At 47.8% G+C, this 27,894-nt stretch overlaps 1 protein-coding gene across 1 annotated transcript in view; it reads left to right on the top strand.

The window, feature by feature from the left end:
- Positions 1 to 8,437: 8,437 nt before the first annotated feature.
- SNTG2 (syntrophin gamma 2) overlaps positions 8,438 to 27,894 on the top strand; it is a 119,836-nt gene continuing 100,379 nt past the window's right edge. The window contains exon 1 of the mRNA XM_044940575.2: positions 8,438 to 8,537. Coding sequence (XP_044796510.1) covers positions 8,478 to 8,537 — 60 coding nt within the window. The 5' untranslated portion in view covers positions 8,438 to 8,477. The remainder of the gene's footprint in view (positions 8,538 to 27,894) is intronic.

Here is a 27,894-nt window from a genome sequence, read left to right as displayed (position 1 = left end):
AAATCAATCCTAAATATTCATTGGGAGGACTGATGCTGAAGCTGAAACTCCAATACTTTGGCCACCTGATGTGAAGAACTGACTCATTGGAAAAGACCCTGATGCTGGGAAAGATTGAAGGCAGGAGGAGAAGGGGACGACAGAGGATGAGATGGTTGGATGGCATCACCGACTCAATGGACATGAGTTTGAGCAAGCTTCAGGAGTTGATCATGGACAGGGAAGCCTGGCATGCTGCAGTCCATGGAGCCACAAACAGCTGGACACAACTGAACGACTGAACTGAACCAAACTGAAAGATCTCCAAACTAACAAAATCTTGTCTCTGTGGGGTGCTGTTCTGTATGTAAGCTTATCAAGTCTTTCAGAACAAGCTGCCTTTGTGAGCTCCAACCATAATGCCGTTGGCGTTTTGCACACAGGGAGTAAGAATCACTTTCATTAAAGTAGTAGGAGCCCTAATACATGGTCTGAGCATTCCTATCCGCAAAATTCATTTGTAAATCTCACAGCAAATGGATATTTTTCTGTGTCTGGTTGTATGTCAGAGGCTAATTGTTGCTAAAGCAAATGACACTTTCTTCTATTGGGTCTTTACACTGCAGTTCACTGAAGTACAAATTAGCAGTATTATAACACACAGTGCAACACAGGGCCACCGAGGGCAGCGGCCGTGGGCAGCACCTTAGGTGGAGTCTTTGTTCTGCTCCAGCACTTTCTGAAGGGAGGGCGAGTGTGCTGGCGTGCAGACACTGTGGTCGTCCTCTGGGTCGGGTTAGCACTCCACTGTCTCTGATGGGGGCTCTTATGTCTGTGATGTGACTAATCATCATAGCAATCGAAGAAATTTGTAATAACAGTAGTGAGTTTATTGAGTCCTGTTTATATTTCAGATAATACCAGGTAATACCAGATAAGATATTTCAGATAATACTAATGTTACAAATTAGTCATTGTAACAACTCTCCAAAGTAGAAGTTACGACTTTGTCTTTGAAATTGACAGTCAAGGAATGAGAGCCTCACCTCCTTAGTCAGGCGCAGGGACAGGGCGCGGGGCTCCGGCTGAGGTCACTCACTGCCCCAGCCCCAGGTCCCGCTCCACTCACCAGCGCTGGGATACACAGGCCTCCACCTCCTCATCTGGGATGAGGTAAAATGGGATGAGACTGGCATTGAGCTCAGGAAGATGCTGAGGGCTTGTGCACAGAGGACACTCGGGTTCCGGCTCGCTGCACAGAAAGCTCAGGAAAACCCTGGTGGCCCCCAGCACCGGTCACTGTCGCCCTCAGCGCCGACTCGGGCCCAGGCAGTGACCACTCTGTCCTCCCCACCCTGCGGCCACGGGCCACATCAAACCCTGCTGCACCGCACGGCGGCATGTTCAAGGAGCAGTGCCTCGTCTGGGCTCCATTTCCTCAGTTCAAATCATGGCCACTGAGGAAAAGGAGTTAAGCTTCCGTATTCACAAAACGGTAACTACTTCCCCACATTCAAAATTTATGTCCTCCTTCTTTGGAAATAAATTTGCAGAGAGCCTCCCATTGTTCCTTACTTGCTGCACTGACTCATTTTATAATCAGAGTTCCCTCATGTGAAAGCTGAAGTATAGTGATTTGAAAGGGGCAGTGACAGGCGCAAAGATCGCTGGGCAAGCAAAATGATTGTTTAGGAGACACATATGAAGGCTGAGTTTGGATGTTTTTAATGTGAAAAAAAACTGGGAAGGATGAACAACAAGAATAAATTTTGTACAAGACCTACGGTCTAATCAGTAAATTCTGCATAATTTACAAAGATGCTCTTCAGGCGTCCACAAGGAGAAAAGGTGAAAGAAGATTTCATCACAGTGTTGCTATGGCAGCAAAGCATCATAGACAAACCACAGAAGTATCCTTTATCTTTCTGGCAAACAGATAAGTAAAACAGTGGAATTTTATGGAGTACTTGAGATAATGCATTGTTTATATGCCATATTAAAATAGTTCTAAAAGCATTGTAAGTCAGTAAATGTTAGAACGTTAACATAGTAAGTCAGTAAATGTTGAAATTTCTGTAGCACACACACATACACATCACTCCATATTTTCAAGGAAATACATATATAAATAAATCTGCATGTGAGATCGGGGGCGGGCGTGGAGGTAAGAGAAGAGCAATTATTGCAATATAAAGAAAGTCCCTCAACAAAGCCATGATGATTGTTTAAGAGGGGCTGCTGTTCCCAGCTCAGTCCTGTCAGCCTAAAACCCTAAGCGATAAGAAACAGTGCTGGACTACAACAGGCTGATCGCTTGCCCATTTTTCATCCCTTTAGAAGCCCCACTGAACGGAACTGCATGCAGATTAGGAGAAACTGCAATTGTAGAAATAAAATAATAAAAAATAGCGACGTGCATGTCAGTAACAAGACTAGTCCGTCTCTCGGGTTGGACACGGAGAAAGGAGACCTCCGTGCACTGTGGGTGCGGAGGGAAACGGTGCCGTTGCTGTGGGCAACAGTAGGAGGGCCCTCAAAAGCAAAGAGGGTCTGGAATGCCACTCGTGGGTGTTTACATGAAAGAAAAGGAACTCTAATTCTGAGAGGTATCCACGCTCCAGGGTTCTTCACAGCATCGCTTACAACAGCAACCTAAATGCCCGTGGACAGAGGAGCCCTAGAGACTGTGTATGTATCTGTCAGAATATCAGCGGTGGACTTTACTCGGCCATAAAGAAGAAGGAAACCTCGCCATTTGCAGCAGTGCTGATGGGCATACGGGGCGTGTCACCGAGGGAATAAGTCAGGCAGAGAAAGACAGTCATGTTGTTTTCACTGTTCTGTGGACTTGCCAGAGGGACAAGGGAGGGACAGGGGATGAGTGATGAAGGTGGAGAGGATTAGGAGGGACAGAGTCCAGTTATAAAATAGGTCATGAGGAGGTAACACGCAGCGCAGGGAAGATAGTCAATAAAGTAATAACTCAGGTGACACGTGGTGACTGGACCTATCGTGGTGATCAATTCATGATGTAAATAAGTGTCAAACCTCTTTGCTGTACATCTGAAACTAATATAATATTGTATGTTGACTATATTTCAAGTAAAAATGAAAAAAGATGCTACAAATTTAAATCGGAGAGCAAAACAGCTGGTATATGTGACACGTTTTATGACAGGAGATTTTTTGAAAAGCTATTTTATTTTCAGCCACAGGACTTCTGAAATAACAATAAACCTACTCTCACGGTCATTGTGAAAAAGAGAGGGAATTGCATCTTCTAAACCTCGAAATGTCCTGTTGAAAATGTGTGTCTTCCGGGGTGGATACTGAGGGGTTTCAGCCGGAACCACTGGGCTTGACACCCTCTCAGCCCCGGGGACAGGGGACAGAGGACCTGGGCAAGCCGCCTGCCTCCCTCTTCTTTGTCACCTCCCTTTGTCATGGCTTTCGTAGCGTGTGAGATGAGTGCAGTTGTGCGCTAGTTTGAGCATTCTTTGGCATTGCCTTTCTTTAGGATTGGAATGAAAACTGACCTTTTCCAGGCCCGTGGGCACTGCCGAGTTTTCCAAATTTGCTGGCATATTGAGTGCAGCACTTTCAGAGCATCATTTTTTAGGATTTGAAGTAGTTCAACTGGGATTCCATCACCTCCACTAGCTTTGTTCATAGTGATGCTTCCTGAGGCCCACTTGACGTCACATTCCAGGATGTCTGGCTCTAGTCCAGTGATCACACCATCATGGTTATCTGGGTCATGAAGATCTTTGTAGCGGCCACTGGGGAGGGGCGCGGCAGGGGCGGAGAGGGGAGCAGAATGCATTTCCTGCATCCCACACTCACTGCCAAGTGACACCAAGCCCCTGGCTTCTGCTCAGGCTTCCTGCACCGTGTTCTGCGCACCAGAGCCTGTGGTCCGTGTTACCGCCGTGGTTCTCCCGTGTAGCACGAGCCTCACACCTGACACAAGCCCAGTGAATATCTTTGAATAAATAATGAAGGAGATAAATGAATGCTCACCTTATTAAATTAGGAAACAGAAGAATCTCATATACTTGGTTGTAGCTGGATGTTTTACTAAAGCACTTTCTTGTAACAGAAAATCTGTAGCATGCAAGCAATTTTCTGCAAGAAGTAAATAAATCAGAAATTCAAACTTTTAAAAATGTATATGCTTTGTACATTTCTAATGTACTTTTTAAGAAAAAAAGAAAGTATTAAATGAGAAATTAGCCTCATAATTATTTTTATCACAGCACAAGTTGAAGAGAATAATATACCATGTTGCTCAAATTTCTATTCATCTCGCTTAAGTCTGTGAAAATCAAAGTATCTTTGTGTTCAGAAACTAATCCTCTTCTCAGAGCCTCCGCACACTTCTGTAGCTGAAAACAAGGTTTGTACTTTATGAGTCAAAACTCAGTGTATTCATAGTTTACTTCTATTTGGAGACTATTCTAAAAATTCAGGTACATATTTGGATATTCTAGTACCTACTGTATATTTAAATATCTTCTCCAAATATTCTTACTCAGGTGAGGATATGGTGACATAACCAGTTTACAGTTCACTCATCCATTCTCCAAAATATTTGACACGTATGTTCATAACCCGATTTGGGAAGGACATTTTTATTACGTGAGCAATAAAATGTCTGGAATCCATCAAGTAAGAGAGGCGGTGGCCTTATTATGCCAGCCATCCACTGGATGCTGAGCTTCCTGAGGGCCCAGTGGTCTCGCATGAGTCACAGCCCTGGTGTCTCCTAAGGCATCAAGACATCATTCAAGAATCAATTCTTGTTCAATGGGTGAAGGATTGAGAAAAATATTGAGTATTACAGAATGAAGTAAGCCAGAAAGAAAAACACCAATACAGTATACTAACGCATATATATGGAATTTAGAAAGATGGTAACAATAACCCTGTGTATGAGACAACAAAAGAGACACTGATGTATAGAACAGTCTTATGGACTCTGTGGGAGAGGGAGAGGGTGGGAAGATTTGGGAGAATGGCATTGAAACATGTAAAATATCATGTATGAAATGAGTTGCCAGTCCAGGTTCAATGCATGATACTGGATGCTTGGGGCTAGTGCACTGGGACGACCCAGAGGGATGGTATGGGGAGGGAGGAGGGAGGAGGGTTCAGGATGGGGAACACATGTATACCTGTGGTGGATTCATTTTGATATTTGGCAAAACTAATACAATTTTGTAAAGTTTAAAAATAAAATTAAATTTAAAAAAAAGATAAAAAAAAGTGGTGAAAGATACAAGTATTTACATACAGTTATAGGCCCTCACTGATCACCCACCTAAACCCATTCTTGATTTAAAAGCCCTCTACTGTCCGGCAGCTACACAGCCTGGTCAGTTTCTGAATCCTCTGAGCATTGCTGATTCTCAAGGAGCCCCAAAAGCCGCGTTCCTCCGGGAGAGCCCCGCAGGGACCACCCCCTCCACTGCTGTGGGACCTTCTCTCCTTTGCCTTCTTGCTTGCTTTCTGTCTTCCTTCTTTCCTTCCTTTCTTTTCTCTCTTTTTCCTTCTCTCTTTCTTTTTCTGCCCTCTACTCTTTTTCACTTAAGAGAATGCCCTCAAATTTCATCCATGTGGTTGCAAGTGGCAAGATGCATTCTTTCTTGTGGCGGAATAATATTCATTATCTGTACATATAATATACATGCATATGCGTGTACATAACATATATGCATATATCATTTATCTGACATATGCCTCAGTACACGCATACACAAAGGCACACACACACTCCACAGCTTCTTTATCCATTCACCCACAGCTGGACACTTGAATTCCTTCCACGTCTTGGCTATTGAGGATAATGTTGCAATAGACAAGGGAGTGTAGATACCTTCAATGTCCTGTTTTTATCTCCTTCAGTTATATACCCAGGAGGATTGCTGGGAATAGTAATAATTCTATTTATTTCTTGAGGTACGCCCATGCTGCTTTCTCCATCTGCCTGTAGCAGGACACTAAGGTGGTGTTTTTAAACTGCATCTGCTACACAAGAAGTGCATTTGCATGTGCCATAATTTCTTGGTGTTATCTAACCTAGAAATTCACTAAAGAGTAAAAGAAAAATCTATTAATCATTTAAGAAAAACAGTATAACTTATGATCATTACCATATTTCTGTTTCACTATGTCTAAAACTCACAAGAACTACAGAGTAGGGCAGTTTTCGGATAATAAATGTTACTGCTCAATTCATATTGTTTTGGAATTTGTTGATATTTGTGTGCTAAGAAGTTGAACCAGTCCATCCTAAAGGAAATCACTCCTGAATGATCACTGGAAGGACGGATATTGAAGCTGAAACTCCAACACTTTGGCCACCTGATGCAAAGACATACTGTATGCGTTCCAAGTCACTTCAGTCGTGTCTGACTCTGCGGCCCCATGGACTGCAGCCTGCCAGGCTCCTCTGTCCATAGGGATTCTCCAGGCAAGAATACTGGAGTGGGCTGCCAGTTCCTTCTCCACACATACTGTATGGTCTCACTTAAATACTGAACCTAAAAAAAGCCAAACTCAGAGAAACAGAGTAAATCGGTAGATACCAAGGTGCAGCAGGGAAAAGCCAATTCTGACTCCACGTTGGAACTGTTTCTTTGACTTGCTTTCTGTTGCTTTTGTTATTATAATCATACATAATCGCCTACCTCAGAGAATCCTGTCCCTCTGCCTGACTGTTAAACTGCCTTTGTTCAGAACCCTGTCCACCTGTGGATGGCAGGAAGGAAGAAATTAACTATCTCCTCCCTGAGGCTTGCCATTCTAGGAGATATTTGCAAGATTAATGGCCTTTTTCTTTGTTTCCTCACCTCCCCACTCTGATCTAAAGAAGAACCTGGCATCCAGACCCCAGTAAGAGAGTTATTTTGAGATTTTCATCAGCCATCCTTTCCTCTACACCTCATCTCCAACTCATCGGCTTGTCCTGCAGGGAGCAGAGCAAGATTGGACTCTGTAGGTAACAAGGGGCTTGGGACTTGGAGGGTTGCAAAGATGTTGATCAGAGGGTACAAACTGTTCAGTTACAAGATGAATAAATTCTGGGGACCTAATGTACAGCATGGAGACTATCGCTACCAAGACTGTATTATATTCTTGAAAGTTACTAAAAGAGAAGATTATGAACATTCTTACTCTAAAAAGAAATGGTAGTTATGTGACCTTAGCTAGGCTAGGGTGCTAATCACCTTGCATTGTAAGTGTAGCAAATAAACACTTGTACACCTTAAGCTTGCACAATGGTATCCATCCTCTGGCAAAAGGATAAGGGGCCTGCAGAGGATGAAACTGTTAGATAACATCACCTACTGGATGGACATGAATCTGAGTCACTTCCAGAAGATAGTGGAGGACAGAGGAGACTGGCTTGGTGCGGTCCAGTGCAGTCGCAAGGAGTCGGACACGACTTAGCGACTGAACAGCAGCTATCAATCACTTCCCAATCAAGTTGGGAAAGGCAGCAGTCACACTGAGCAGTCTCTCTGACTGCCCAGCCTCCTCTTGTCCACCCTGCCTGGGGCTTTCTCCTTGCAGAGACAGGTCACATGGTCCCCGTCTGGACTTTGCGCTTTCCCGCCTCCAAGGACCCTGGGCGGCTTCCCCAGGTGAAAGCCTGCGCGCACCTGTGCCGAGTAAGTGTCGTGCCCGGCAGACAGGGATTGGAAAGCGTGGCAGATACCTGCTTGCTGCTTTTAAAAGGCTGGTCGCTTGGGGGGCGGTGGGGTGTTTCCTGAGATTATCCCAAACTGTCATTTGCGTTTGAATGAGGATGACTTGAGTCTGCGTAAGCCAGTTATGCCCTGACGATCAAGGGGACCGCCGACCAGCCGGTGCCTGCCCGAGTCCTCACTGCCCGGCAGTGCGAGGTGGGCATCCCCAAGCCCAGTGCCCGGGGCGCCCGGGGTCTCAGGTGCGCGCTGCCTCCGGGAGGAACCGAGTCGATAGTGCGGTTCGGGGAGCGGCGCCGGGTGAGGCTCCCGCGCTCTTTCCTTTTCTTGACAGTCCCCGGGGCCCGACGTAGGCTCCGGATGCTGGGAAGACCACAGGGGAGGGATGCCAGGGACGCGGAAGGCTTCGGGCTGCGACCACCCGAAGGCGGGGAAGTCCTGGGAGGCGGGAAGGGACGCCCCCCGTCAGATCCTCCGGGGAGCAGGAGTGGGGAGGGGGCGCAGGCCGGGAGGAGCTCTAGACCCTGGGGCGGGTGTCCGCAGCCCCCAGACACCCCCACCACGTCCCCCGGGGCGCGCGCCCCCCGCGCCTCGGCCGCCGCGCGCCCGTCCTCCCCGGGGCGGGCCCGGGGCGGCGCTCGTGGGAGGAGCTCGGCGCCCCCACCCACTGCCCGCCGAGCCCGAGCCAATCCTGAGCGCCGCCCGCGCCGACTGGGGCTCGGAAGCGGCGCCCCGGGCCCTGGGAGGCTGGCGCGGGGCCCCGAGCGCGGGCCCGCCGAGCCGGCGGCGATGAGCGCCGAGAGACCCCCGCCCCCGGCTGCCCGCCGCGGGCGCCCGGGCCGCCTGCAGGTGAGTGCGCGCCCCTCCTTCCCCGCGGCCCGCCTCGGCTCCGCGGCCCCTTCCTTCCCTGCGCCCCCTCCTCTCGGCGCTCTTCCCCTCTGCGCCTCCTTCCTCGCGCCCGGGTCCCTGCCGGCGTCCCTTCTCTGCGCACTGTCTCCCTCCTTCCCTGCGCCCCCTTCTCACCTGGCTTCCCCTCGCCTTCTGGCGCCTCCGTCCCTCCTGCGTCTCCGTCCCCAAGCCCCCGGCCGGGGACCCTCCGCCGTCCCACCCCAGCACCCAGACGGAGACTCGTGGGGTCCGCCTGTTCCCGAGTTGAGGGCTGGAAGGGGACGGGCGGGGACTCGCGGCCCCAGTGAAGCAGGTTTTCCGGGACTGGCGGCTCTGGGTTCGTCCCTCCTGTTCCTGCGAGCTGCTCCTGGGCTTGGGGGTTCAGGGGCGCGGAGACCCCTGAACCCACGAGGCGGGAGCCTCCCCGAGCTCAGCTCGGTCTTGGGGGGGCCTGTGTCCGGTGCTGCCCCTACCCCGGCCGGGAGCCCCGCTACTTTGGGGTTAGCCCAGCCCTGGTGTTGGATCATGATACCAGTTCGGGGTGCGTGTGTGCGTGACTTCTCTTCTCAGTCTTGCCTCAAACGGTCCCCCAGCTCTTACTTTTCAATCTCTGCGTTGTTGCGGGGAAGCAGCAGTGTGCCCCAAAGAGAAACGATAAGTTCTGGAAGAGCCTTGGAGTCGCACCCAGCCTCGCAGAGTGTCTGGGAGCCGTCTGAGGACAGGGGCCCAGGAGAAGCGGGACGGCCTCCAGTGGGGTCCCTCCCCACAGACGCCCCACGCCCAGGAGAGGCAGGAGACACCCGCTGGACTCAGCTGCCTTCTTAGGGTAACTGAGCTGTGTTTCCAGCGACTGTGGTTTGAAGGCTTTTATAAATCCTCCTGTGTCGACCTGTTTCTAAACTAGGGCAGTATTAAGGACTGTGGTTTTCTTTAAATATGTGTAGAAATAGTTGCCTCCCCCAGCAAGTTATCAGTGAAGTTTCGGGTAAAGCTCCCTGTTGATTGTTTGAAGTGCTCTGCCACAGAGATTTGCAGCTGTTACAGACGGAAATTAAACTGGGAAGAGGTGCTGGAAGTAAACTGCGTCCTTAAGAAGGGGAGGCTGGGGGTTCTGTCCCCCATGGGGTGACAGACATGCCCTCGGTCAGGAGCTGAGGGGCTTTCCCAGGGTCCCGTCTACAGCCACTGTGATTACAGTTCAGGAACCAAGTGGATTTGTCCTGCTGCATAATTCACCTCCTAGAAGAGTTATTGGCAGCAACCTCAGCTTTTAAAAAATATGTCAATGGCGGATCCTCAAATAAACAGTCTGGAGTGTTAAGTGCTGGCTCCTTAGGCACTAAGTCTGGGGCTCAGACAAGGCTTGCACGCTGTCTGCCGAGCTGTGATGCTGTGATGACTGCTTCCTTCGTAGTCAGAGTCCCGAGGACGTGATGCCCCGCACCTCGTGCTGCCCGGGGTTCCGTCAGCACCTGAGGACGCGGGCTGGAAGAGGAACTCGGAGCTGCAAGACCAGGGATGCTGTCTCTGGTGTGGTGTCACGGGTCCCCAGGCGTGCTGGGTGCTGAGTGCTCGGGCCCACAGCAGGCTCAGGGCTCATTTATTCATTAATCAAATGAGTCTGTTACGTGTTCTCCCTACACATGTCTTTTCCAACAGGAACGTTCAGAGCACACAGCCATGGATGGAGCCGCCTTGGCACTAAATGCCTTTGCACTGTTGGCCTCTAATGGCCATTGGTTTTCCCTTGAATCCCTGGTGTCTGGACAGCCATGCGGATTTGCTGTATTTCCTATCAGCAACTATCCACGACATCACTGAATGTGCCTAGTTACTTACATTTCAGTTAAGAAGGAGAACTTAGTGCTTCTAATTAGACAGTGATGACATTTAAGAAAGTTGTTTTCAACCCATTATAATTTAGCTGTAAACATCTTGTTTTTTTAAATCAGCAAAACAACATGTTCTTTCTGATTGCTGCTTTGAATCATGAGAACTTGGCCTCGCTTGAATGTCCCTTGCTCAGGATTGGAGCGTCTGCGTCTCTTGCATTAGACCTGCTCCCTGGCGCACACATTCCCGAGTCGAGCCCTGGTTTACCTGCCTCCCCGACCCCGCCATGTGGATAAACCCCGCAGGAGAGATCCACCAGCGTGCCCGCTTTCGCGTTCAGACACTGGCTGGTTTGTGCTGAACGCACATTTCGGTTTTTAATGCACGATGCTGCTCCAGTGGAGGTTCCGCCCAGGGACTGGGAGCGCCAGTCAGGTGTGGCTCTCACGGTGAGTGTGCTGACTGGACGTAAGAGCCTGTCAGGTTCTGTGAAGTGTGTGTCTGGTAACGTCGCCACTTCCTCGTCTAGTTAGAGAGGTGGGTCACCCGGGACACCCCGGGAGTGGGGAATTCCCCCGGGTGGCCCGGTAACCTGGGGGAGGCTGTCCTTGTGCTTCATGCTCATCACGTGTTTCTCGTCCCAGCTGACTCATCTTTGAGATAGGAGTGAAACTTCTGATGGTGTCTGTGACGTCATAAGCAAGACAGAGATCTTTAAAAATGGGGAATTACCTGTTTTTTTCAGGAGGTATGTGAACATTTTAACAAGATCCAAGTTTAAAAAAGTATGCTTATTTATTGAAACTATCTGATGTAAAAATATGCCTTATTTCACCAAGCAAAGTATGAGGAACAGCAATCTTTTAAATCGGCAAGTCTGTATGGCTGCATAAGCATAAATATGGCTTTTAAAGTTTCAGCAGCAGCCCCCATGTCTCATGATGTCCCAGGAGACGTGCAGGAGGCAGGGCTGACGGCAGAGCTCCACAGATTGAATTCCAGGGAAGAGTGGCAGGTGGAGACACTGAGCTGCTTTATCATCCAGACAGAGGGAGGGAAGTCGGTCAGTGGGCTCACAGTCGGTTCCCTGTCTGTGACTGGGCACCCTGGCTGCAGAATCAAGATGGCCGTGCATGTCCTGGAGGCTCGCCTGTTACCACGGGAAGCACATGGTATCAGGCGCGTGGGGTCATCTCTGCACCCAGGGCCCTGTATTGGCCGCACAGAGCAGACACTCCCCCTGAGCTCATGGACGTGGGCAGTGGGTGGCCCCAGCAGGATGGGAACTGGGGACCATGTGTCCCCTGCCACCTCCACCACCACCCGAAGAACGTGCAGTTTGGGTTCTGTCATGGTCCGGGCGCGGGTTGGAAAAGAATTTCCAGACGTGAGACAGAATGAGAGGGAAATAAAGTTTATTAGAGTGGGAGACGCTGTTAGAGCAGCGGGCCAGCTGGAGGGAGAGCCGACGTTGGACAGGGTCCTCGGTCCACTTTTATACCCAGGGTACAAGGCGTGGGACGGGGTCTTGCGGGTCACTTGCTGATTGGCTGAGGCATGTGTACTGGGCGGGGGAAGGGTAGGGCAAGTACCTTCTCCCTGTGGCGTAGGAGGGGAGACAGGTTATACTGTTCCTCTAATAGTTACAACATGGGGGCCAGAAGGACAATAAGGGTCTGGTTTTTTTGTTCCTGCATTCCAAGACCCTCCTTGGTTTTATCTGCGCTTTGGCCCATGGGTCACCACAGGTTCTAAGAGTCCTTTGAGATCTGATTCTAGCATCCTCAGAAACTCACCAGTTAGAATCTACATGCATTTTTTGAGATGAACCAAGGCAGGTTAAATAAATACTTCTGGAGGAAAAATGCAAGAGGATTTCATGGAAAAATGCATTTGCATTTAAACTGGCTTCTGCTTTTTCTTATTTCCCGCTGGTTACTGTTGTCACTCAGATTGCGGGCTTGGTGAGGGCTGGGCTTGTTCTCACTGAACACTCGAGGTCACCTTCCCCCAGGCCAGGCCGAGGAGCCCTCTATTCTGTGCTGAGCACCAGCCTCTGCACCCTGGAGCCCTGCTTCCCCACCCCTCGCCTTTCTCTTTGATGCTGGTGAAGACTATGATGTTGTGTTTTTCAGTTAAGATTATTGGTGAAACCGTTTCTGTTTTCTACGGAAGCTGTAGTTCTACATCCCGTGCTGCTGCTGCTGCTGCTGCTGCTAAGTCGCTCCAGTCGTGTCCGACTCTGTGCGACCACATAGACAGCAGCCCACCAGGCTCTGCCGTCCCCGGGATTCTCCAGGCAAGAACACTGGAGTGGGTCGCCAAGCATTACTAATTAGCTGTGTTTTGATTAAGCAAAGAAGCGGGAAATCTTGAAACTGCTCCTCTTAGTTGCTTAGCGGTCCCGTTAGCAGTTGTTGCTAGAAACAGTCAGAAAAGGCCAGTTAAGTGGTGGTTCCCAGGGGGCCTGCCGGGGAGCCCGGCACCCTTGCTGACCTGCTTCTCCGGAGGGGGTCTCCGGAGCTGTCTGTCTGTACCTCACACCTGGCGCTGAGTCTTCGTGTTACTTACAGTCCTTACTGTGAGTGAATAAATCTGCTTGTCCTTGGACATCAACTCTATTTTTGATAGGCACCAAAATTCCTAGTATTATGGCGCTGAGTTATAACTGCAGTTACATAAATGGTGAGGTTCAGCGTCAAGTCTCACACTGTTGTTAGCATTCATACCACTTCATTTCTCATGCTGACTTTAGCTGAAGGCAGACACCCTTCCCCTGTGCAGTGAGTGGTAACTGCGTTGACTAAAAGAGAAGTAACTGTCATTATTTATATTTTGATGGACGTAGTTTAAATGACAAATCATTATAAGAATTAAATTCCATTTCTAGAATGAATGTGAATTCTCTTAATAGGAGTATAATTTGCTGTCTATTTTATGAATTATTATCTGTAAGAATATAACCACATGAATGAACCCAACTTCTACATTGGGACATTTTTGTTCGTTGAACTAGTGTTTAGGGGAACAGTCTGTACTTAGAAAGTGTGACATAACTGTCAGTTATTCCTGTCAGAAATTAGCACATTTGGTATTGAGAATAAACAGTACGTTTGTCAACGTTCGCGCCCATTTTGGTGACTGGACCTTCAGAATCAAAGTGCTGTGGGCCTCGGGTGTTCTCTGACCAGGAGCCCAGCTTCCCTCCCTGAGTAAGAGCTGGGAGGTGGGCTATGAGCTCAGCAGAGCTGGTCCTCTGCTCTGGCTCTGCGAGTGGGGCATGGGGACCTTCTGCTGTGGGTCCTTTTCTTGTTTCCAGGGAGCCTCACCCTCTGGTTAAACCGCCACTGAAGCCCACAAATAGCCATCGCGGGGCCCCTTGGAGCCCCGACAGGCTGGTCAGTTAACACTCCTGGGACCCACCTCGTAACCTCCTCCTGAAGCTCGGTCTCTGTGTTTATGCGTCAGAAGCAGCAGCAGCACCACCGCCCCACCCCCAGCGCTCCCCTTCTCTGGACGCAGCGCCCCCCAGCGCACACCTCTGGACGCAGCCGCCCCAGCGCTCACCTTCTCTGGACACAGCCGCCCCAGCACACACCTTCTCTGGACACAGCGCCCGCCAGCGCACACCTTCTCTGGATGCAGCCCCCCACCCCCAGCGCACACCTTCTCTGGACGCAGCCCCCCCCAGCGCACACCTCTGGATGCAGCCCCCCACCCCCAGTGCTCCCCTTCTCTGGACGCAGCCCCCCCCAGCGCACACCTTCTCTGGATGCAGCCCCCCACCCCCAACGCACACCTTGTCTGGACGCAGCCGCCCCAGCGCTCACCTTCTCTGGATGCAGCCCCCCACCCCCAGCACACACCTTGTCTGGACGCAGCCGCCCCAGCGCACACCTTCTCTGGACGCAGCGCCCACCAGCGCTCACCTTCTCTGGACGCAGCGCCCACCAGCGCACACCTCTGGACGCAGCCGCTCCGGTGCTCACCGTCTCTGGCTCTGGTGTCCCGGTGGCTGCCCTGGGCTTTAGTGCGTGCTTCCTCAGCCCGCGCTGACGTCAGCCGGCTCGGCCGCACCTCCCTTCTGAACCCCGCCCTGGTCGGTGTCCGTCCCCGCCTGCGTTAGCCCTGCTAGCTCCTGCTGTCCTCTGCCGGCTTCTCCTCTGCTGTCGGAACCGGCTTCTGTCCAGGTATCTGTGCCTGTGTGCTTCACGAGCCTCGTCCCGCTCGCGGGTGTACGTGTGGACCAGTCGCCGTCAGCGATTGCCTTTGGAAAGGGCAGGATGGCGGCTTCGCCAGAGATGCTGCTTGTGAGTCAGTGGGAGAGTCCCCTTTCTTCCAGAAAGAGACTCAGGACTGGATGAGTCAGTGAGACCCTGGTACCCGATGGCTGATACACAGGCACTAGCTGAATCGAAGGATTCATCCCAGTTTAGGTACATAATGCTGTGACTGAGGAAGCCAGTTCTGTTTCTGGCTCTTGTTCTGAGAATTTGTAATTATGATTAGCTGTTTTGGGTTTGAATAAAACCTTGCCTTTATATTTTTATAATAGCTGTATCTTAATATCACTTGTATAAACTGGCATCACTATTAATGGTAAAATGTAGCATATTCTCTTCCCACCTCTGTCCTACTGAACATTATCCTTAATGGTTGCTCTTCAGATAATCACACTTTACCGAATGACTCTGTTAGCTGACCTTTCATGTTACAATTTTGTGCAGTTTTTGTTAGGTGGAATTCCGCCTCACTGTCACCTGGGCAGGGCGGACCCCTGAGGCCGCGGGGCGCTGGAGACGCATTGGCCTGGTGTGGGTAGTGCCCGTCCGCGGGGCGCTGGGGACGCGCTGGCACGGTCCGGGTGTTCCCGTCCACAGGGTGCTGGAGACGCGCTGGCCTGGTGCGGATGGTGCCCGTCCGCTGGGCGCTGGCCCTGTCTGGGTGGTGCCCGTCTGTGGGGCTCTGGGGACGCGCTGGCCCGGTGTGGGTGTGCCGGTCCGGTGGGCTTGGTGAGACAGCCAGGCTGCGTGGACACGCTCCAGCTTCCGCGGTTATCGCGTGAGACGGGCGGGAGGTTTCAGGTAATTGCAGACTCGTGTGGGTGGGTGAGGGAGAGACACAAGCACGCGCTTCGAGTGACGGGTGCCTGACCCCAGCTCTCCGCGCAGGTCTCAGCCGGCTCCCCGCCCGTCAGCTGCTGGCTGCAGCCCGTACTCCAGGCTCGGGGTCTGGACCCTCTTTGGTGGCTCCGCGTTGTGGGAGGTGCCCGCCTCTCTGTGACTCACCTGTAAGGCCAGGAGGAGAATGCGGAGAATCCTCCTGTCTCTGGAACAACGACTATGAATTAATTTTTGAAGAGGAAAGTTTAAAGTATTTTTTCTGTCTTCCCTCAGAACTGCATTTCTAAGTTACCTTTTCTAGTATGTTGAAAACTTCAAACGTAAACATTTTCCAGTTTCCGTTAAAAACTGTAAGATAAATCGTTTAATAAATTTTTAGAACAGAAGGTTTTGGAGACTTTCCTTTATTATTATACATTGAATATCTATTAACATAAACAAAATATCTGTGGTGTTTAACTTCTAATTTCTATCTCATTGCAGTGGTAACTGCTGAATACCTAATGCAAGATTTGATGTAACACATGGCGGATTTTTTGATTCTGCAAAGAAGTGATATTTTAGTGAAGCTGGACTGACAGAAGTTTTGTGAATTTCCTGCAATTGCTTTACAGAAAAACTCTGAAGTCACTTGCCAAAGCTAGTGTTTCAGTTCAGTTCAGTTGCTCAGTCGTGTCCGACTCTGTGACCCCATGAACCAGGGCACGCCAGGCCTCCCTGTCCATCACCAACCCCCGGAGTTCACCCAAACCCATGTCCATTGAGGCAGTGATGCCATCCAGCCATCTCATCCTCTGTTGTCCCCTTCTCCTCCTGCCCTCAATCTTTCCCAGCATCATGGTCTTTTCAAATGAGTCAGCCCTTCCATCAGGTGGCCAAAGTATTGGAGTTTCAGCTTCACATCAGTCCTTCCAATGAACACCCAGGACTGATCTCCTTTAGGATGGACTGGTTGGATCTCCTTGCAATCCAAGGAACTCTCAAGAGTCTTCTCCAACACCATAGTTCAAAAGCATCAATTCTTCAGTGCTCACCTTTCTTTATAGTCCAACTCTCACATCCATACATGACTACTGGTAAAACCATAGCCTTGACTAGATGGACCTTTGTCAGCAAAATAATATCTTGGCAAACTAATGTCTCTGCTTTTTAATATGCTGTCTAGATTGGTCATAACTTTCCTTCCAAGGGGTAAGCATCTTTTAATTTCATGGCTGCAATCACCATCTGCAGTGATTTTGGAGCCCAGAAAAATAAAGTCAGCCACTGTTTCCACTGTTTCCCATCTATTTGCCATGAAGTGATGAGACTGGATCTTAGTTTTCTGAATGTTGAGCTTCAGGCCAAATTTTTCACTCTCCTCTTTCACTTTCATCAAGAGGCTCTTTGCTTCTTCTTCACTTTGTACCCTAAAGGTGGTGTCATCTGTATATCTGAGGTTATTGATATTTCTCCCAGCAATCATGATTCCAGCTTGTGCTTCATCCAGCCCAGCATTTCTCATGATGTACTCTGCATAGAAGTTAAATAAGCAGGGTGACAATATACAGCCTTGACGTACTCCTTTTCCTATTTGAAACCAGTCTGTTGTTCCATGTCCAGTTCTAACTGTTGCTTCCTGACCTGCATACAGGCTTCTCAGGAGGCAGATCAGGTGGTCTGGTATTCCCATCTCTTTTAGAATTTTCCAAAGTTTATTGTGATCCACACAGTCAAAGGCTTTGGCATAGTCAATAAAGAAAAAATACATGTTTTTCTGGAACTCTCTTGCTTTTTTGATGATGCAGCAGATGTTGGCAATTTGATCTCTGCTTCTTCTGTCTTTTATAAAACCAGCTTGAACATCTGGAAGTTCAGCTTGGAGAATTTTAAGCATTACTTTACTAGCGTGTGAGATGAGTGCAATTGTATGGTAGTTTGAACATTCTTTGGCATTGCCTTTCTTTGGGATTGGAATGAACACTGATCTTTTCCAGTCCTGTGGTCACTTCTGAGTTTTCCAAATTTGCTGGCATATTGAGTGCAGCACTTTCACAGCATCATCTTTCAGGATTTGAAATAGCTCAACTGGAATTCCATCACCTCCCCTAGCTTTGTTCGTAGTGATGCTTCCTAAGGCCCACTTGACTTCACATTCCAGGATGTCTGGTTCTAGGTGAGTGGTCACACCATTGTGATTATCTGGGTCATGAAGATCTTTTCTGTACAGTTCTTCTGTGTATTCTTGCCACCTCTTCTTAATATCTTCTGCTTCTGTTAGGTCCCTACCATTTCTGTCTGTTTTTGAGCCCATCTTTGCATGAAATATTCTCTTGGTATCTCTAATTTTCTTGAAGAGATCTCTAGTCTTTCCCATTCTATTGTTTTCCTCCATTTCTTTGCTTTGATCACTGAGGAAGGCTTTCTTATCTCTCCTTGCTATTCTTTGGGACTCTGCATTCAAATGGGTATATCTTTCCTTTTCTCCTTTGCTTTTTGCTTCCCCTCTTTTCCCAGCTATTTGTAAGGCCTCCTCATACAGCCATTTTGCTTTTTTGCATTTCTTTTTCTTGGGGATGGTCATGATCCCTGTCTCCTGTACAGTGTCATGAACCTCTGTCCATAGTTCATCAGGCACTCTTATCTATCAGACCTAGTCCCTTAAATCTATTTCTCACTTCCACTGTTAGGTCATAAGGGATTTGATTTAGGTCATACCTGAGTGGTCTAGTGGTTTTCTCCACTTTCTTCAATTTCAGTTTGAATTTGGCAATAAGGAGTTCATGATCCGAGCCACAGTCAGCTCCAGGTCTTGTTTTTGCTGACTGTATAGAGCTTCTCCATCTTTGGCTGCAAAGAATATAATCAATCTGATTTTGATGTCGACCATCTGGTGTTTAGGATTTGAAATGCAGTGGAAACCAGGATTTAGTGCTAAAATCTCTTGTGGTTGAAGTCAGTGGTATTTTGAAAAGAAATTGATTCACTTAAGATCCAGAAAGATATAAAAAATAATTTGAACCTACAGAATTTTTAATTTTAAGATGCAATATAAATAATATTTATGTATTTTTATATTTTGATGTTGCTGTTGTTTGTTCAGTCACTAAGTTATGTCCAACTCTTTGTGACTCCATGGACTGCAGCCCGCCAAGTTTCCCTGTCCTTCACTATCTCCCAAAGTTTGCTCAAACTCATGTCCATTGAGTCAGTGATGCTGATGTTAATATAGTTATAGTCAATTCTTAACAACTTTCAGGATTTTGGAATAATGTTCACCTTGGTGGCTCAGACAGTAAAGTATCTGCCTGCAATGGAGGAGACCCAGGTTCTATCCCTGGGTTGGGAAGATCCCCTGGAGAAGGGAAGGGCTACCCACTCCAGTATTCTTGCCTGGAAAATCCCATGGACAGAGGAACCTGGGGCTACATAGTCCATTGGGCCACAAAGAGTTGGGAGTGACTGAGCAACTAACACTTTCACATTTCAAAGCCTTTGTATTTCTCTAAGATTTAAGAAATTAGAATACAATTCTGAAATTGGTGATAATCAAAGATGAATAATGACATGCTCAATCACATACATATTAACTACTCCTTCTCTTTATATAATATATATTTGTTCTAACTACCAAAATGAAATAGGAAAAAATAACTAATAGTATATATAGGAAGTGCAATGCTTAGATCCAACCAGTCCATCCTAAAGGAAATCAGTCCTGAATATTCATTGGAAGGACTGATGTTGAAGCTGAAACTCCAATACTTTGGCCACCTGATGTGAAGAACTGACTCACTGGAAAGACCCTGATGCTGGGAAAGATTGAAGGCAGGAGGAGAAGGGGACAACAGTGTGAGATGGCTGGATGGCATCACTGACTCAATGGAATGAGTTTGAGCGAGCTTCGGGAGTTGGTGACGGACAGGGAAGCCTGGCATGCTGCAGTCCATGGAGTCACAAAGAACCGGACACGACTGAGCAACTGAACTGAACTGAACTGATGCTTAGATAAGATTTAGTCATGTTAAAACTTAATTTCTAAATCAGATAATGTAGTTTATTAATTTGATATGAGCATGTATAACATGATATGCTAAATTCAGTTCAGTTCAGTTCAGTCACTCAGTCCTGTCCGACTCTTTCTACCCCGTGGACTGCAGCATGCCAGGCCTCCCTGTCCATCACCAACTCCCAGAGTTTACTCAAACTCATGTCCATTGAGTCAGTGATGCCATCCAACCATCTCATCCTCTGTTGTCCCCTTCTCCTCCTGCCCTCAATCTTTCCCAGCATCAGGGTCTTTTCAAATGAGTCAGCTTTTTGCATCAGGTGGCCGAAGTATTGGAGTTTCAGCTTCAACATCAGTCCTTCCAGTGAATATTCAGGACTGATCTCCTTTAGGATGGACTGGTTGGATCTCCTCATACTCCAAGGGACTCTCAAGAGTCTTCCCCAACACACAGATCAAAAGCATCAATTCTTCAGCACTCAACTTTCTTTATAGTCCAACTCTCACATCCATACATGACTACTGGTAAAACCATAGCCTTGACTAGACAGACCTTTGTTGGCAAAGTAATGTCTCTGCTTTTTAATATGCTGTCTAGGTTGGTCATAACTTTCCTTCCAAGGAGCAAGTGTATTTTAATTTCCTGGCTGCAGTCACCATCTGCAGTGATTTTGGAGCCCAAGAAAATAAAGTCTGTCACTGTTTCGATTGTTTCCCCATCTATTTCCCATGAAGTGATACAACCAGATGCCATGATCTTAATTTTCTGAATGTTGAGTTTTAAGCCAACTTTTCCACTCTCTTTCAGTTTCATCAAGACCCTCTTTAGTTCTTCTTCACTTTCTTCAATAAGGGTGGTGTCATCTGCATATCTGAGGTTAATGATATTTCTCCCGGCAATCTTGATTCCAACTTGTTTTTCATCCAGCCCAGCGTTTCTCATGATGTACTCTGCATATATGTTTAATAAGCAGGGTGACAATATCCAGCCTTGTCGTACTTGTTTCCCTATTTGAAACCAGTCTGTTGTTCCATGTCCAGTTCTAAGTGTTGCTTCTTGACCAGCATGCAGATTTCTCAGGGGGCAGGTCAGGTGGTCTGGTATTCCCATCTCTTTTAGAATTTTCCACAGTTTGTTGTGATCCACACAGTCAAAGGCTTTGGCATAGTCAATAAAGCAGAAGTAGATGTTCTCTGAACTCTTGCTTTTTCAGTGATCCAGCAGATGATGGCAATTTGATCTCTGGTTCCTCTGTTTTTTCTAAAACCAGCTTGAACATCTGGAAATTCATGGTTCGCATACTGTTGGAGCGTGGCTTGGAGAATTTTGATCATTACTTTGCTAGCATGTGAGATGAGTGCAATTGTGAGGTAGTTTGAGCACTCTTTGGCATTGCCTTTCTTTGGGATTGGAATGAAAAACGACCTTTTCCAGTCCTGTGGCCACTGCTGAGTTTTCCAAATTTGCTGGCATGTTTAGTGCAGCACTTTCACAGCATCATCTTTCAGGATTTGAAATAGCTCAGCTGGAATTTCATCATCTCCACTAGCTTTGTTCATAGTGATGCTTCCTAAGGCCCAGTTGACTTCACATTCCAAGATGTCTGGCTCTAGGTTAGTGGACACATCATCGTGATTATCTGGGTCATGAAGTTCTTTTTTGTACAGTTTTTCTGTGTATTCTTGCCAACTCTTCTTAATATCTTCTGCTTGTCCTTTATTGTGCCCATCTTTGCATGAAAAGTTCCCTTCATATCTAATTTTCTTGAAGAAATCTCTAGCCTTTCCCATTCTATTGTTTTCCTCTATTTCTTTGCATTGATCACTGAGGAAGTCTTTCTTATCTCTCCTTGCTACTCTTTGGGGCTCTGCATTCAAATGGGTATATCTTTCCTTTTCTCCTTTGCCTTTCACTTCTCTTCTTTTCATAGCTGTTTGTAAGGCCTCCTAAGACAACCATTTTGCCTTTTTCCATTTATTTTTCTTGAGGATGGTCTTGATCACTGCCTTCTCAACAATATCATGAACCTCTGTCCATAGTTCTTCAGGGACTCTGTCTATCAGATCTAATCCCTTGAATCTATTTCTCACTTCCACTGTATAATTGTAAGGGATTTGATTTAGGTCATGCCTGATGATCTAGTGGTTTTCCCTACTTTCTTCAATTTAAGTCTGAATTTGGCAATAAGGAGTTCATGATCTGAGCCACAGTCAGCTCCCTGTCTTGTTTTTGCTGACTGTGTAGAGCTTTTCCATCTTCAGCTGCAAAGAATATAATCAATCTGATTTTGGTGCTGACCATCTGGTGATGTCCATGTGTAGAGTCTTCTCTTGTGTTGTTGGAAGACGGTGTTTGCCATGACCAGTGTGTCTCTTGGCAAAACTCTGTTAGCCTTTGCCCTGCTTAGTTCTGTACTCTAAGGCCAAATGTGCCTGTTACCCCAGGTATCTCTTGACTTCCTACTTTTGCATTCCATTCCCCTATAATGAAGAGGACATCTTTTTTGGGTGTTAGTTCTAGAAGGTCTTGTAGGTCTTCATAGAACCATTCAACTTCAGCTTCTTCAGCATTACTGGTCGGGGCATAGACTTGGATTACCATGATATTGAATGGTTTGCCTTGGAAACGAACAGAGATCATTCTGATGTTTTTGAGATTGCATTCAGGTACTGCATTTCAGATTCTTTTGTTGACTATGTTAAATTCAGTAACAGAAAACTTAATACAATGCAGAGGAAAAAGTTGGCAGATAAAAAGAGGAGGTAAAATTGAAAAGCTTTCCCATCAGGACAAGACACAAAACGCTGGCTAAGATTGATGAGTCTTAGGCATTCTCTTTCTGATATAGGTGGAGCCAGCCCAGATCTTTGTGCATTAATGCTACTTCCTTCCTTTGCTTTCTCAAATTCCACTGTGACATGTAGGTTCCTTTCATTTTTGGCTGGAGTTGAAGCACTTTGGATTTGTAGTCTCCGTGTCACAGATGGGCAGGAGGTGGGGGTTGGATCGGACGCTGCACTGCAGGTTATGGAGTAGAGTGGAGACGGGAGCCCTGGGGAGAGGAGGCGGTGGCTCAGCCGGTGGAGTCCCTGTGCGGCCAGGGCCGTGCCACCGCCTTTGCTGTGAAAGCCCCGTGCTGCCCTGGGGCTGCAGCCCGAAGGGGAGGACTGAGGTGGCAGGGGTGCGGCTGGACCTCAGAAGCAGGTCACAAGGCTGCATCCAGCCCCCTCCCTGGTCCTTCCCTGTGGGATCCTGGCTCTTTCTATCACCTTCTTTGGTTTAAATCTATTTATTTCACATTTCGGAATTTGCGTGAATAGTAACATAATGGTCCTGCCTCAGTGTGGAAAATGTTTAAAACGTTGAACAGCATAAGAAAAGTGTGTGACCTGGATGCATGTATGTGGCTAGCATTTTATACACGTCTGGCTTTTTTTGCTATGTATCCTATTAGCTAAAACCATCCATTAGGTGCAATTTTTGTCCTGCATTTTAAATTGTCTCTTTATAAAATGATGATTTTCACGCTTTTTAGATACATTCATCAATACTGCCAAATCTCTGCTCAATAGTCTATTATATCAACAGAGAGGCTTGGCAGCTGTTCCCGTGAGAAAGGATTTAGTGGCGAAGTCTGCTTATGTATGGAATCCAGCACAGCCCCTCCAGGTTGCTCTTGCCAGCTTGCTCGTCTGTGGCTAAGCTGACTGTGTCCCTTAGGAATCCTTGGTAGCTGTTAAGTTGACTCACGGTTCGTAATCCCACAGGGAGAAAATGCCAGATTTCTAAATCCCACAAGCCTTTCCAGTTCTCAAGCTGGTTGTTTTCATTTGTCAGAAATGCATCACTAAGTCATGTTTTGGGGATGGATTTGTGTGATTCATTTTCTAAATCTAGCATCTCTCCCCTGACTATGCAGGGAAGAAGGCAGTGGGGTGGCGCTCTCCAAGGTGCTGAGGGAAAAAGAAGCACTATCAGTTCACATGTTATACCCAGCACAGCTGCTCATCAGAGCTGAGGATGCTGGAAAAGGAGGTCCAGGTGGACGAGAGAAGAGTGTGTTCCTGTAACAAGACCCGGGAGCCCCCGGAGATGGGACCCAGCGGGCACAGACCCACTAGTGCCCTCTGTTGATGGGGTGTGCTCTCTTGTCTGTTGACTTCCGAAGTCAGACTGTATTTCTGATTTTTCTAGACGCTCTTTCCACGTCTTGCACGTTTCTTGTGCTGTCTCTTTGTCATCGTAGGTGTTCCTTCTGGGATCCCCGTTCTTCCTAAAGAACATCCTTGGAGATGGCAAAGGTCTCTTTAGGACTGAAATCTCTCCTTTTACCACACCTTCCTTCTGAAAGACTTACAGAATTCTGGTTTATTTTTTGTTGGTATTTTGGAAGTATATTTCCTCTGATGCCCATTGTTGCTACTCAGAACTCTGCCGTCAGTGGACTTGTCATTGGTCAGGGGACTGTTTGCATCTGTGTGTGAAAGACTTTTTTTCCTTTGTATTATTCAGTATCATGATGGCATTGGTTCTAAGCAGTCCTCCAGCATTTTCTCTGAGAATTCTGCCCCTCTGCACAGCACCTCTTCTCTTTGTGGGGAATTTCACCTGGACGTGAGGGAATGTGAAGTATTACTTATTTTCTTGTATTTTTGATTATTTCTCTTTGTGTTTCTTAGAAATCTGATGGTCAGCATTCTTTGCAAACTGTATTTCTTTAAACTTTATCTCTGAGTGTTATAAGATTGGGAAAGGCATTTATAATGCAGAAGCCATAAGAAAAAGGCAGATAGACTATAAAAAATGCTTTTTAATCTCATAAAAAATAGACAAATTAGAAATACAGTCAAAACAAGATACAAAATTATTTCTAAAATAAATGATAATTGAAGAGCTATATTTTTAATTAAAAAAAAAGACTTCCAAGATTGCAAAAGGAACCCAAGAGAAAAAAATGTACAAAGGATATAAACTTGCCTTTAAATAAAGAGATTATAACTAGTCATAACTATATGAAAAAGATACATCCTGTCCCAACCAAAGCGTGGGAGGACTGTAGATTCTGGGATTTTTTTTTTTATGTTGGTGATGGTGTTATCAGCAGATAAGGGAGCTGTTGTTTCTTCCTTTGCAGTCTGCACTCCAGTGTTCATCTATTCTGCCCCAGTATGGTGCTGTGCTCCAGATGCAGAGTGTCAGTCAGATGAGGGCTGCACCTCTTTCGCCTGCAAGAGAGCACACCAGACCCCCTCGGGAGGTTAGAGCCTAGGGCATCTTCCAGACCCACCTGTGTCTCCTGGGGCTCAGCTGTGCATCCTCAGTCCCACTGTGACACTCCTTAGCCATGAGCAAGGCCACATCCATGCTTCTGGTGAGTCTGCCAATGACATCGTTGTGGACACAGCACACGTGCAGTCAGTCAAAATATTTTCTCATTTGCTCTTTAATCCTTGCAGCGACTCATGGTTTACAAGGAAGTGCATAGTTCACCTTCCAAATATTTCGGGGTTTCTAGATACTCATGTTTAATTCTGTTGTGAGTGTGGACATAGTTTGTCTGCCTGGCACGCGATGCTGAGTTAGACTGTTGAGGGCTGTGTGTTCATGGGCGCCTGGCTGTGGCTGCTCAGAACCAAGCCCGAGGACTCAGCGAGGGCTCCTCTTCTCCACAGAAGTGCCATTCATGGTCTCACGGAAACTCAGTGATGGGCTGGTCGGATGGAGGGGACAGGCTGGGTCGCAGTGTGGCTGATCCCTGTGGGCACAGCGCTGTGCAGTGGTGACGTCAGGCTGCCAGGGGTCAGTCCCCAGTCGGCATCATGTCTGCCCTCCTGCTGGCACAGAGGCAGCATCCGTCCCGGACCCGGACGGGGCCAGAGGCAGAGCCAGCAGTCTCAGTGGGTCTGGGGGGTCTGGGGACAGCTGGGAGCTGCCTCTCCCACCTTCTCACTGACCCCTTGACCCCGTGTCTCCAGGGTGGTGGACTGAACTGGCTTCTTCACCGCCTGAGTTCCCTCTGGGGAGCTGGGTGGCATCTGAAACTTTCCTGGGGCTTTGAGCTGAGGAATTTCTTCCTCAAAACATGGTTTTAGGCAAAGGGCTCCTTCCCTGTGATCTTTTTCTGTTATCCTTTTAAAAGGTATTTCCCTTTCTTGAGACTGCAAGAATAGGAACAATCAGTGCCATGTATTATGCAAATATGTGGGCTTCTTTCAACAGCTGCTAGAGTGATTTTCCACTTAAATATGTTTTAACTCTTAATATTGTATTTGCAACTTTCCAGCCCATTGAATGCCCACAGAGTGGTGATACGTTTTAACCAAGTTGTTGCTGAAATTTACAGAAAGAGACTCTCATTTAATTTAAATTATATGCAATGAAATCATTTATGAAAGTACTGTACTACATTTTTGTTAAGGAATATGTAGACACATTGTCGTTCAGAATCTCTAGTGGAAGAAATTCCACGGATGTTAGGTGGCCTTAAGGTCTGATGCTTTGGTTGCGGTATCCGTGACCTCATTACAGCCTGTCTCAAGCTCAGAGCGATCAGATTAGCCTTTGTTTTGTCTGCAGTTAATTCTTTATCACACACGCTCCAGTCTAATCAGGTGTCGTGTATAAGGGTCGAGTTTTCAACCACAGCTCAGGGTTAGGGCCTCTCTTTGCAGGTAAAACAGATGAGAAAGGGTGATTTTCATAGTAAACAGCAAAACGAGAGAAAGTGCCTAGGAGTAAACTGAAAGCCTCTGATGATGAGTCATTCATGAAGGGTTCTGTTTCCTCTGGATCTGGGGGCAAAGCACTACCTTCAGGAACTGTCGTATTCTCAAGTCACTGGGACTCCACACAGAGAAAACAACACTTTTGGATGACAATATCCACATTTTCACCCACTGCTGTATATTTAAATTTAAGATAAAGTGAAATCATGGTTTATCATCTGTGTTTTTCCAAGAATACAATGGTTTCTGCAGAGCTTGTATTTGCAACCAGATGTTTATCTGAAAGTTTAGCCCCCTGAGCTCTCTGACACAAGTGTAATAAATGGATTGATCTGGAATGCTCTACTTTTTAATAAATAAAAATAGAGGCATGTAACGAAAGCTTGTTTTACATGCTTCACGAAGAGAAGATGCTTTTGTTTTTCTTGGACGGCGGTGACAGACGCGGTGCCGAAGGGCAGCTGGCTGTTTCCCGAGCCCAGGTCTGGACGCAGGACCGTTTCCTTTTCCTGATGGCCTGTCGGGGCCCTGCTCTCTCTCGTCTTCCACGTTGTCCCCGGGTGAGAGCTGAGGCTTCAGAGCTGGCATTCCAGCCCCGAGTGCCCCGTCCTCAGCTTCAGCACTGCAGCGTCTGCACCCACCTGGCCGTGTGCCCGGGGGCAGCGGGCATGAGCAAGTCAGGGGGACAAACCCCCACCTCCTTTAGAACCTGCGGCATCATCGGGGAGGCGACGCGGCCTGGCAGGCTGCTCACGGGATGGACGCGCCCTGCTGGCCTGGCTCCTGTTCCAGGTCTCCTCTCCCTCTGCCTATTCTTTCTACCTGATGCCCTGGCACCTCTGCCTGAGCAGTGCACGGTTCAGAGGAGGCGACCCGATGGGGCATGTGGTCCCTGATCGGCCAGGGGGGCTCGTTTCCAGCTCATTTCCCATTGCCTTTCAGCACCTCTGTGCCCCTCTCTGCTGGGGCCTCCTCCTTTCTGCCTGGTGTGACCGCCCCATTCCCCAACCCCCCACAGCCCCTGTGCTCTGCAGACCCCCCTGTGCTGCGCAGGGTGATGGGCAGGGTCAGGAGGGCAGAGCCCGGCGCAGGATCCAGGGCGGCGCGGGGCATGTGAACGCCGAGGAAGCCCAGGGCGGAGGCCCTCGTCCCTCGTCGGCGCCGGCTCTGGGGGTGGGGCCCCCGGGGCCCGGAGTGACACAAGACCACTTTCCAGTCCTGAGCCCAGGTCTGAAGTGTGCAGGTCCAGTACTGGTTTTTCAATAGGAGAGAGGGAGTTTCAGCATCAGAGTTTAACTGGGATGGATGTAGACTTTTTTGTTTCTTTTACAGGGTTTTTTCTTCCGTAGCAATAGAAAAGAGATGTGCTGAGCTACACAATTTGCTGGGAAAGATGCTCTGGGCAAAAGTACATTATACATCGCTTTTGTTCCCAGGAAACCTTTGTTCATTTTTCCCTGAGAGCAATCACCTCAATTTGTGAAGATACAAAATCCAATCATCAAGTGTTGCTGAAGAACCAAATGTGTGTAAATCACTTCTTTCTTGAACACAATCTGGTTTCCAAGGAAGAAAAACTGCCTCCTGAGGAAAACCCCACCTCCTGTAGAGTAATTGTCTTTTCCTCAGTGAATAGCAGATTCTGAAA

The sequence above is a fragment of the Bubalus bubalis genome, chromosome 3 (assembly GCF_019923935.1).
Source record: "Bubalus bubalis isolate 160015118507 breed Murrah chromosome 3, NDDB_SH_1, whole genome shotgun sequence".
Classification (NCBI taxonomy): Eukaryota; Metazoa; Chordata; class Mammalia; order Artiodactyla; family Bovidae; genus Bubalus; species Bubalus bubalis.
The sequence above is the reverse complement of the archived record's forward strand: the minus strand, read 5'-3'. Positions and strand labels throughout refer to the sequence as shown.